The sequence below is a fragment of the Necator americanus genome, chromosome V (genome assembly GCF_031761385.1).
Source record: "Necator americanus strain Aroian chromosome V, whole genome shotgun sequence".
Classification (NCBI taxonomy): Eukaryota; Metazoa; Nematoda; class Chromadorea; order Rhabditida; family Ancylostomatidae; genus Necator; species Necator americanus.
The window spans coordinates 24,562,346-24,574,723 of NC_087375.1; the positions used below are offsets into that span (position 1 = coordinate 24,562,346).

Consider the following 12,378-nt stretch of genomic DNA (forward strand, 5'->3'; position numbering starts at 1 on the left):
TTTTCGTTGGATCCGAGAGCTTGGTTGTGAAGTGAGTGTTGAGAATGGGTCATGGGTCTTGCTCCGCCCCTATTCACGGCGTGGAACTAGTTGGGTAAAATGAGTCACCTAGGTGACGTCGCTGTTTTCGTTTGAAAAACTGAGTGACAGTGCCAATCCGCGAACGAGGCCTTACTGTAACAATAGTTGTTTTGTTCGAGGATGATAGCAAAAATTGGCTGATGTATTTTGTTAATGAAGCAAGGAAACACCCACGCAAAAATTCAAGGTTTTCATCATATCCACAAGTTCCCGATAATCTTACAAACACAACAACAATCTTACAAAGATACAAACTCCTACTTCACCATATTTTGAGTGAAACAACAATTACTAACTTCCTATTTTTTACATAGAGTCGAAAGTGGCGACTGAGCTCTCCTCTTCACTTTCCCGTGTAACCACTTTCGCACTTCTTGTTTGTTGTTTGCGATGGAAGAGAACGCTGCCTGAACAAACTATCTTTTTTCTTCATATGAGGTCTGGTTGGAGTAACATCTATGCATAAGGAGTGCTTTTAAATGCTACAACTATGACGTTATGCACCAGAAAAATCGCTACTTGCTTGTCAACAGCAAGTCACCTCAATCACTTCTGGAGAGTAACAATTTGCGCCAATATCTCTCTATCCCTAACACCATGAAAAAGAAGCAGATATTCGTCATTCGTGTTCAAATGCTTTTTAAAGACGAAATCAAATGACTGCAACCTCTACAGCAGTGGGTTTGGAGCGTGCATTCCCGTTGAATGTTTCACTCTTTTTTCGTCTTCATGATGTCTCAGTCTTATGCACCGTACCGCAAGTGCAGCTAAAGGGTAGAAATGAGAATAAGAGTCAACAATGTCAAATGACTCTCCTATACTCTTTTTTTTTACAAAGCAAAGCTCTCAGAAAACCCCTTAAATTCTCCTCTTCCTGTGATAAGAAGCTTTCACAGTCCCTCGGGTCCCGAACCTCTAATCATTGTTCGAACTGATTCAGCCATAAATGATTACAAAACTACAAAATTCGAAGCTAAAAAATGATTGTCCGCTTGCTTGATGAGCTTCCTTCTATTTCAATAAAAATAAACCACATCACTATAAAAATAGTCTTTTTTTTTATGACGTCCTCATTGATTGTTGGTAGGAATTCCACTAGTTCCACTCCATCATGTATTTGAAAATTGTAAAGTTTCATAAATCTACTGAAATTCAGCACGCTACCGCTGTTCCCTACGAATAAAAACGGTTGAGAGGTCATGATATTTCTCCTAACAACGACATATAGACTGCATTGAATGTTCACGAATTTAAATAATATTCAGTCATTGAAGGCAACGTACCTGGAAGCTGACGATTTTGAGAGCTCCGTGGTGGAATGTAGAGTTAGGGCATGGTTTACGAGTATAAGCGTAGCCCCGCTCACTCGCTTCTAATCGCTTTTAAAAAAAACCGCGTGGGAAATTGCGTTGTCCCAACGAGATACGTGGTAACGCCTCACCCTTGTACACGCGCAGCGTCCACCAGACAGCGGTAAAGATCGATAGAGTCTCCTCACCAGCTTATAGAAACAGGTTGCTGATGGGACCGGTACGTGTACAAGGGCACGGAGCCCTCTAAAGCCCTTCTTTAGAAACAATCGCCTTTTCCAATACGATCAGGGGAATTGAGCGGCGCTAAGCTAATAATTACAAAATCATAATCTGCACTTCGGATGTTTTATCTGCCCTCAGATTTCCTAGCTACCTCAGTTACGCAGCCTCCAAAGAGAAAACAGTCAGCTTTCACTGCGGGAAAACCTTTTTGGAGTTCGATGTTATTAAAGAATACGAGTGTTGGATTCCTTAAAAATTACTTGTCATCTCCCTTGCACAATTTTTCAAAATTTTTAAATTCAGAGTCAAGTTTAGTAAGAATAAGACTACAATCATCATTGCGCCATTGTCCTGGAGATACCCATGCCTCGAACAACTACTTTAGAGGCCACGAAAATAGATAACTATTCCGAAGTGGCTATAGTTGCTGGAGCAGCGAGTTACTAAGTTCTAGGTTGTTCTAGAGTTACTAGGTTTAGGTGATTATGGCCCGCTATAATTACAGTTCGTCCCGAGACAGACAGTTGAAGACTAAAACTTTGAAAAAGTGTTGTACGGATTTCTGCTATAGTTCAGCAATATTACCTTGTAAGAACATTGAATAAGCCTTTAAATGAACTGTTCCGTTTAGGATGCACGTACGTACACAAGTACTTATGCAAATATGTAAAAAAACCAGCAAAATAAGCGGATTTCAAGACAGAGGAATGGGTACGTTAATGCGATTGTTGTTGCCAAAGATTCCGCACTCTCTTTGTTTCATAACTGCGAAGGTTACATAGCTCACACGTTCCCAAAACGGAAATTCGATTACCTGATTGGGATTCCCCCAATATACTTAAAAACCTTACACGAATAAAACAAAAAGTTGCGAGTGGAACTGAAGAATTCAGCCTTTGTGCTCTATAGGTCTGTTGATTATCGCCAATCCGAGATCGTCATCACCTTCTTGACGGTGAAACTCGTTTGGAAAGCGGCAGGATGCCCAATGACGCAGAAAACTTGCGTTTTTAAAGGAAGACAACACTGTAGCAAGTGAAGCAAAACGTACAAAACGTTGAAGGGAGTCTTTGAAGGCACATGCCCATACATCTAAAGAGTATTTTTCTTTTTTAGAGTATTTTATTTCTAAAGAGTATACATCTATTAAATTCCATGGGGCGAGTGTGGCAAACCAAGCCTTTCATCCCTCCGGAGTCAATAAATTGGTACCAAACCTGTCTGGGAGGATGAAAACACTGACTTGATCATCGGCTGCCCCCGTAAATGATTGTGTAGGACAACACGCGTTCCAAAACCTTGAAGAAAACGAGCTTCAGTAACTGCGTTTGTGCATCCACGGTGGATTGATGCGCTAATGATTTTATTGTTTATCCTTAATTAAATCCATAATTTATTTGCACTCAAAGCGAAGTGAGACGCTTAGACAGAAGAATACCAAATTTTAGAAGGATTACATTTGTGAATGAAAACCTGGGCACCGAAGTGGTAAAGGTTTCCACTATGTCTGTTCGGTCGGATGGTTCAAGGATTGAGAGCGAACGCACATCCCAAAAAAACTTGATCAACTCCCAAAACTTTTAACCTACCAGTTCTTCACTTTAGACACACAGCGACACACATCCGGCAATGCAATCACCAACAATACGTTTACTTCTTATTTTAACCAAACTCGAACTCCACTACTTCATATGTCGTGAAGAAACAATCAAATTCCGAGAGATTATGGCTGAATTGAAGTGTTAGAAATTTTCCGGTTCTATGTTCTTCATTTTACCTTCTAGATTTCTATTCTTTCGTATAGGTATCTGTGTTCAGAATGGGGAAGTCAGAACGCTTCGAGCTTATCCCTCTTTTTATTCGTGTAAAAAACAAAGGGAAACATCCACTTTATTCATTTATCTCAACAAGTATTAAAATCCAAGTGATCCCAAGTGAGCGAGCAAGTGTTCAAGTCGCTCTCTTCAAATATCTCACTTCGAATTGCTGTTTATATCACTTCGAAAAGGTAACGACATACATTGTTTGGGTTTCTCGTGGAAATAACCACCACCTTCTCGGTGTGCTAACGGTTCCCCTTTGGAAGGGCGGAAAAGGGCGGAAGGTAAAACTGCTGTTGACTTTTCATTTTGATTCACATTTGCTATCAAGCGATAATGAAAGTGTGTCTCGAAGGCTACATGCCACCCATCTGAGTGGTGAGGGAATACGAGGGATGAGGTAAGAGCGCGACCCAGTTCACTGGCTTATTGCTGCTTAGTTCCCTAGTATTTTCTAAGTATGTTCAAGGCCACCGCCTACATCTCCTTGTGCGAAATCCTTAGAATAGAATTTGGCTGCCAGAACTATTCTATTGACGTTTGCATTTTCCACGTTCCTGTATAAGGTCAATGGCAGCAAAATCGTTGAAAGTAGGTGAAATGATAATATACCTTTCCTTTAGGTGAATAACTCATAATCCTCATCATTTCCGAAAGACTATGCTGATAGTCTTGAGGATCAGAAATTGGTCGATTATATGGACGAAAAGCAGCGACTCCGGAGGATAGATCCACCATTACAAGTGGTAATAAAGAGAGAGAAAATAAATCGAGAATACATGGATGAATCTTATCCAATTTTTCATCCTAGATAGTTTGCTTATGAAGATATATGGGAAGTGTTATTTGAAACTAATTGCAACTACGTTTTTCGTGTACTCTCAACCTAACGAACAGCTTTCTTATAAAGATGACACTACAAAAAATGCAGGGAACGTCATTATAGCGAAAAGTTATTCAAATCGCCTGAAGCGAAAATAGAACAATTTTGAGAAACCAACAATGTATCAGTATTTATTGGTTTGTTGTTAACCAGAAACCACATTGAACCTCGAAAATACCTCCGTTGGCATCGATGCAGACCTTGCGGCCCTTCAGAAATGTGCCGACTGTGGAACGCAGGTATAGCGCTTCGAACTCGTCACTGCCTTCTGCAGAGCTTTCTTCAGGAATTCACATCGCGGTGACGTTTTGAGTAGGTCAGGTAAGTACGATTGCCTTGCGAGCGAGCGCTCTGTCCTGCTGGTAGGTGTAAGGATGGTTTTCAAAGTGAGCATTACCCTTTGCACCAGTCGTTTAGAAAGTCCATTTCTCGTGACCTTCAGCGCACCGAACGCGCCAGGCCTACGCGAAATCATTCGCGTACCTTTCTGAGATTGCTCGTAGTGCAGATACAGGTGCTCGCAGATACAGGTCTTCCTCGTCCAGATTGATCACCTTCGGGTTCCTAGGTCCTTGTAGCGTCTAATATATGGGACAATTTGACGTACTCCAAGACGTTGGTGAATCTCGCGTGCTTGAGAGCCTTGGTTATGAAGTTCAACGACTGGAGAGTAGTGTCAGGAGCGCTTGACCATACTGAAAATGGCATATTTAAATGCTCGAATGAAAAAACGTAATCAAATTAACATCAGTTTCAAATTTGATAAGGATGATTCAAAGCATACAATAGAAAAAGACGCGTCATGTTTTTAAGAAAACAACCTTTTAAGAGTCTCTGAGCACAACCGTTCGGATTCACTCGATGCTCGGCAGCGATGGTCAGGATGCAGTTCACTTTCACTCCGGATTCATACGTGATCAAAATAGCTGTGTTGAGAAAGTTTGGCCTTCAGACATAGAGAATTTGTTTTTTTATGCTACTTAAAGCTACTTTCAAGGTCGCATTGCGGTTTCTCCTAAACGATGCTCGTAACATAAAGGCATATCACGAAAGTGGCGATGTTGGAGTAGCTATGGATAAATTTAAAGATCGGGGAGTACATTACCAGCATGAACGTGATCCCCTCGATTTCCCCTTTGTTCTGAAAAGGGCGTTTGTCCCTGCTAGATAGGTGAGAATGCGCCACCTTTGCAGACACGTCCAAGATCGAGCGGTTGAGGATCAATGAGATCTCCTCAGCAGCCTTTTAAAGTAAACGAATAGGCTTCTGAGCTAACACATGGGCGTAAAATTGTGGCACTTCCTACCTTGTTCCAGATGTAAGAATTAAAACGGTTTTTACGGCGGTTCTCAGCATGATTAGGGAAAATTTGGCAGTGCCACGATCACATTCGTGATCAATACCCCGAGCACTAGATTGGCCCACAGAGGCCTCAATCACTTGCGGGATGTCAAAAACGCGGCCTCTTTGTATGTTACAGCTTAGGCGATATTGCATCAGGATGGCAACTTCTTACTCTGTCGTAAGTTCAATGCCTGATTTCGTTGATGTTTGTACGAGGAGTATTTTCGCTTTCTGTGGGCTCAGAGTCTACAAACGTCGGTCATATTCTATGCAACACTTACGTTGAAAATAAGCCGGCGAAGTATATCCTACCTCGCCTTCCCATGCACTTTTATTTTGAGGGTATTCCATCGCCGTTACTTCCATAACCCTTACTGCTGCGAGGATTGAAAAATAAAGAAAAATCTACTTAAAAATAATATAAGTAAAGGGTCTGGTTTTTTGTTTTTTTTTTGTTAGAGAACTTAGCGGCTTTCGGTGTTGTCGAAATAGACTTGACGAAGTGAAATAGATCTAATGTAAACAAATTTGCAATGCAAACCTGGAAATTTCAAAAAGCTCAAAAAACGGTTGAATTCCCACAAAGACGTGTGGATTCTGTGTTTCCTCCTCCACTTTGGTTCTAGAACATCCCTTGAGATTGTAAATAGATGTTGCGTTGCGAACAAGACGTCCACCTCATAAAAATAGACTTTAATTTGTTCAAGCATGACAATCACATGTTGTAAAAGCATAAAAACATATTGTAGTCCTCAAATTGTTTAAAAACTGGTCGTTCATAGAGCTCTGTCTGTTGCACTTGTAGAGCGAATAACCGCCGAATAAATCGCCTTTTCTACTTGTAAGAACTTAGTTATGGAAACCACTTCAAGTACTCATATTGCAGAAGGTAAAAACCATTTCTATTCAAACCAAAATTATTCAAATGCGGGCAGAAACCTTGTAGTATGCGCTTTGCTTGCAAGAACTGCCGCTTCAGTTTTCTACAGTTCCCACAATCTTTTATGAAATGCGTGGAAACAAATAACTCAACGGTGATTCCAAATGTCGTGAGTGGTTCCCGATAAAAGCTTGGGACCAATGGGTGCAGAAAAGTGTTGTGGCCGATCGCGAGTATGGAACAAATGCTGGTTTATACTTCTGTTTTATTTAATTTTTTTTTCGTCGAGTTTATGAGCTATTAGGAACACATGCTCTTCGTATCCATTCCCATTCTGTCGCAAACATGGAAATCAAACAATCCCACCCCAGTGTTCTCATATTCCATTTCGTCTCAGTGACAACGCATTTGCGAAAAAAAAAACTACAAGGAGCAAGGCAAGCACTTTGCTGGGATTCCGACGCGATGAGATTCGCACATGGATGAACTAGAATAATGATAATAGTCGAAATCCTATAGACTGCACAATGATGAGTAGTAAATACGCAATCTGCTCAGGACGCGTAGAATTGCTGATATTCAAGTGGCCTTCTTAGTTTACATAGACTTTTACCATTACAAGAGTGGGGTACATACGGTAAGTAAGCGCTGTAAATTGATGTCAAAATAGCGGAAGTAATTCTGCACGACCAATCGTAAGGAAGAATGCATCGCTGTGACCAACGAGCTGGCGCCATATCAGGACCTTTGCGGGTTTTGACCTGCGGGGTCAGAGGCGGGGACATCGTTACTAGTTAATACTAGCGGCGCAACTCTCACAACTGGTGGTCCGCTAACATCACGATTTCGTGGCTATCAAGGTGAGCGCTGGTCTGCTTTTCTGACGTTGCTTTTATATAATCCGTTTGCTAAATCATATCTTGCGGGATGACGAGGCGTTTGAGAGAGTAGATAACACGTGTCTTTGATTTTTCCAGGCTCTGAGGAAGGCGACGACGTCGAAACGTTAGCCAGAATAAAAATCAATAACAATCTTGGTTCTGCTTAAGAAAGTAGTACACAATCGGAAATCCTTATCTTTGCTTGCTGAGTAATCGATGTAACCTAGTTTTTCTGTAAGTCAAAAACCAGAACTAAAATGTTCTGGTGTTCTATCTTTCCCTAAGCTTCGCAGAACCTGATAATTGCGAAAAACTGAAATCTCCGATGAAGAGACATCCAAAAAGGCGCAACAAAAAAGTGCCATGTAGTTTGAACTTGTGTGAATGAAGGGGAAACAGAGAGTGTTTTCCGTGGATTTTACGATTATAATACTTACTTACATTTCGCTTTGCTGGAAATCTTGCTGAGACTCAACAAAACAGTTCCAAAACGAGAATTAATCCTTCCATCCTAAGCAATTTCACAAGTGTTTTCTCCATAACGTTCTGCTGCGCAAATGTGGGGAATAGTGCCGAGAGCTACTGTGATTATTGTTATTATTAGTCTCATTGTAGTTATTGTTGTAATTGTTATTGATCGATACATAATTATTCTAACAACCACACTACTCAAACTTTCTTAAAAGAATCCTAGAACTGTAAGCTCTTTACGCGTTTCTTCAAAATTTTCCGCGGATCGAGCGAATGCGGTATTGGATCGGGTGCTATAGCAGATGTAAGAAGAATTTGAAGAGTTTCATAAGCCAGACAAGATGTAGAATTTCGCTGGACATTCCTTGTTGTTTTCTGTTGACATAAAAAGTGTCGTTATAAATTTCTGTTTGGATAACTGTACATGGTTTGAATCAAAACTTTAAATCTAGATGCTGTAATTGTTAGTTGAAATGCCAAGCTTTCGCAACGCTAGAAGCGGATTCGCTGCACTCATCAAGAGTAAAACCTGCATTTGACATTTCTCGAATATTTGTAAATACCGTCACTTGTGATCGTTTATTCTATAATAACCTTATTCTATCGATCACACAAGTTATTAACCCAGAAAGTGTTTAAAAATACTCGCATCTCCACCAATCCATACCATTCAAATCAGCTGAGGGTGTTGAATCGAAGTTGGTGTCGAGAGAGAGCCGAAAAATTACTCCTAGAGAAAAGCCGTTCATTATCATTTAGTGCAATTCTGTGCGCTACTCGGCACGGTTATCCAACAGGAATTGGGGTAAAAATACTTACACTATTGGGAATAGTTTTTCCTGGAGAGAATTATCCTGATGTGAAGGGATGAATTTGTGAAAAAACTTTTCATAACCCAATTACTAAAGAAAAAGAGGCGAAAGAAATAATATGTATGTTTAAAAAAATAGTAGTGAACAAGAAAAAAACTACGTTTCAACAAGAAATGGTCAATGAGTAAAAATAGTTTAAGGATATCTCAAAAGGAGATCTCTCGGTAAAAATGACAAACGCTACTAATGACCGCTTTCCTTTGATTAAGTAACTTTAAAAAGTAGAGAAACAAATAAAGTAGGCGTCTAAATGAGCCTGCGTTTTGCATGCGAAAACGTCACATCAGAAAAAAAAAATTGAAGAGTCGACAAGAAATTGATGTTTTTGGAAAGGAAGAGGTGAAGTTCTTGTTCTTTCCTCGTCGTTTCCACGAAAAAGGATGTTTATTCAGGTGTTCACGAGGTCTGTTTTAAGAGAACGTTTTTAACCGTCCCAGGTTTCCGTCGTGATGTAGCCCCAATGGTTCCAATAGTTACAATAAACTTAGGAAAATTTATGACTGCAGCTGGCGTACATATTGTAAATAACAGAAATTACTAAGGGCAGAAAAAACAGCAAATTAATCAATCTTGAAAAAATGACAGCCGTCTTATTTTCAGAGTTTTGCCACAAACAAATCATCTGCAGTTGCTTGCATGTAATTATGTATGCAGCATGTAGAAGGCCCATATATAAAGCTCAGCTTCATAAAAAAATTTCCTTCTGAGTGTTTGAGTCTACGTCTGTATGCCGATGAAGACTAGGAATTTATTTGCTTTCAAACATGAAAACAACAATGAGAAGCTATAGGAGGTTGCAGTTGTTTACAGAATGGCCATAGCACTTTCTTAAGGTAGAGGGATTAGGCAGTAATCTTCACTTTTCCCACACTTTGAAGTTAAGTAAACGTGCAGCGCGCGATGAACAACGTGGTTTCGCTGTTACGCTCCCTTTAATAAATGGCTATGGTGAATAATAAGTTGCGTTGCTGACTAGCGGCATGGAGTTTGCATCAGCAATTCACTACTGATTGTCTTTTCTCTGACTACATTTTGAATCATGAGATAGAAGGATGGGAGCACTGAAGTGCATTAGTGCCCCTGTGTCATTATGCTACGTAGAAATGCAAATTCAATGTGATCAAATTAGTAAACGACTACCAGAAAGTATCCGCAAAAGTGAAAATGGCCTGCGATAGCACAAAGACCAAGAAGATTTGAGGTCTCAAATGATGTTCAACCGATAAGTACTTTGACAATATTCCAGTTACAGTGACAGTATAATGAAGATCGCGTGTCGTTAAAACGACATTAGTTTTAACTCTGAACCAGAACAGTTAAGAATTCTCACAAAAAGTAACGAGTTTTTCAGCACACTATATTCGTGGAGTATTCTTCTCCTCTCTGTACGATCAATACGAGTACGCTGCCTCTCAACTTAGAATTATTCGATAGAGATATAGAAGTTCTTCTTCCCCCTTCGCTTTGTGGAAATAACGATGGTAATTTGTGACGCAGCCTGTTTCAAGTCAAAGGTGACTGAATAAATTATGTGGCAATGGCGAATTTTTCCCAGGAGAACTGCTGTGACGTGTGTTCTTCTCCTATTGTATTAGTGAAAACAACATCAGCTACACTTTCAACATGCTATCCTCAAGTTGAAATTAGACCTGTCCTCTGCACAAAAGATTGTCATTGAGAGGTATGCGGATTCAAAATTCGTGAGTGTTCAGTGTGTATTTTCATTTTACATATATGCATGTATTAGATTGGCAACTAAGTTTCCGCTATTTTTTAAAGTTTTTCTAAAATTGTATTCTTCAAATGAATCAATCGAGCGTTTATTTAATTAATTGGTATGATTAGTAAATATATATTACAACTATAATATCGATGTATATGTAAAATTAAATAGATAAAGGTTTTAATAAATTTAATTATCAATTGATATATATACAATATAATTAAATAATTCAGTCGAGCGGTTTTTTCAGCTGTAGTACCCTCTCCATAAACCCCAAAAAACGCCGCGAGCAGCTTTTGCGGCCATCGAATCTTGCTTGAAAGCAAAAAGAAGAGAGTGTCGAAAACGCTCATTTTTCTCAACTTCACCGACCATTTCGATGATAATTATACTTACTTTATATAATTATATGCTATAATTGTATATTATAATTATGAATATTATATATTAACAAATTAATAGAAATTAACCGGAATAAAAAACAGAACATTGATTCCTGTAGAACAAAACATACTCTTTCAATGATTTAGAACATTATGCCAAAAATCTTTAATGGCTTGCGGAATGTTCAAATTTAAAAACATTGCGGGAACTTAGTGGCCAACCTAATACATTTATACATGCTAGACAAACAATACGGTAAGATAGCTAATTCTTCGACAGTCGACAAAAAACACGAATTTGCAATTATCACTTTTTACTTTTCAAACAATATACTCACATTAAAAGTCGTAAGTTCTTGGAGCGCAATTATCCCGGATCCGGCCTTGCTAATGTGCAGACACAAGTAATTTTTTCAAAAACTCTACCAGTGATAAGTTTTAAAAGTTCTAATTATCCCATAGTCGGCAAAGCCGGCGGAGGAGGTTCATGAAGAAAGCGGATGCACGACTTTTTCGCTTTCTGTAAAAAAAATTACCTATCTTTCTCTACATATATTTACCAGTTCTGATAAATAATTTTTTTCTTTAAATATACGTGCTCAGACCAACTATTGGAACTACAAATCAACACTTGCGGGTACAAAAACAAATGTGGTCTGCATTCTTAGTCAGCATGCAAACTGTGGTGGTTGTGATAACCTAAGTTTTTTTTTGTTGAAAAGTATGGTGCTTATGTCCTACACTGATTGTAAAACGACTGTAAAAAGAGTCACTTGCAGTAAACATCATTAAAACATCATCCATGGATCCTATGAATCACCGAAATATTTCGCGAAAAATGTTTTCAAAGTAAAACCTAGAAATTGACAAAAAACTAAACTTGAACAAAAATTTTCTAATTTTTTACGTTCCTTAGCTCCAGTCGCTAAAGTTCGAAGCTTTCTACTCTCTGATATGTTTGTTGCAATAGGATAATTCTTTATAATGAAGCGTTAGCCACTAATCATCCAGCGACTTTGAAGGCATCACTCCACGAATCTGGGGTGGTATGGGTTTCAGGCTGGTAATGCCTATACGGGGTCGTAGACTGAGGGGAATAGGGTGATTTCGTCCATTTTTCCTTGTATCAGTGTAAACGGACCGCGGAACGCTGTTTCTTACGACGGCTTCTGTTGCAATGCGCAACGCTTGCGCGCCGCCCCGCCTGCGATTCGTCCGAATGGGTTTTCGATGCAAGGGTGGCGCGCTGCAATAGAGGACGTCGTAAGAAGCAGGATTCCGGGGTCGACCGTTTCCACTGATACAGGTAGAAATGGACGGCATCTCCCCCTTCTCCACAATCTACAGGCACCCGTACAGGCATTACCCGCCTGAAACCCGTAATTATACATACAAATGGCATGAATGAAACAGTCATGAAAACATTTGACTGCCTAGAGGACAGTCGTCCCAATTTGAGTCGTGTTAGAGCTTCCTCGTGAAATTTAGTCGCTCACAACGCCCC

The 12,378-nt window shown here is 39.6% G+C and overlaps 2 protein-coding genes across 2 annotated transcripts; both read right to left on the reverse strand.

Annotated features, from left to right (window-relative positions):
• Window positions 1-4,530: 4,530 nt before the first annotated feature.
• Window positions 4,531-4,794, reverse strand: RB195_015048 (uncharacterized protein; the record flags this gene model as incomplete). The annotated part of the gene is made up of 1 exon (XM_013449546.2): window positions 4,531-4,794. The coding sequence occupies one exon, from the start codon at window positions 4,792-4,794 to the stop codon at window positions 4,531-4,533; it is 264 nt and encodes an 87-aa protein (XP_013305000.2).
• An 89-nt stretch (window positions 4,795-4,883) lies between these two features.
• RB195_015049 (uncharacterized protein) lies at window positions 4,884-6,030 on the reverse strand (the record flags this gene model as incomplete). The annotated part of the gene is made up of 4 exons (XM_064205570.1): window positions 4,884-5,014; window positions 5,141-5,265; window positions 5,837-5,910; window positions 5,977-6,030. The coding sequence occupies 4 exons, from the start codon at window positions 6,028-6,030 to the stop codon at window positions 4,884-4,886; spliced, it is 384 nt and encodes a 127-aa protein (XP_064061451.1).
• Window positions 6,031-12,378: the final 6,348 nt, after the last annotated feature.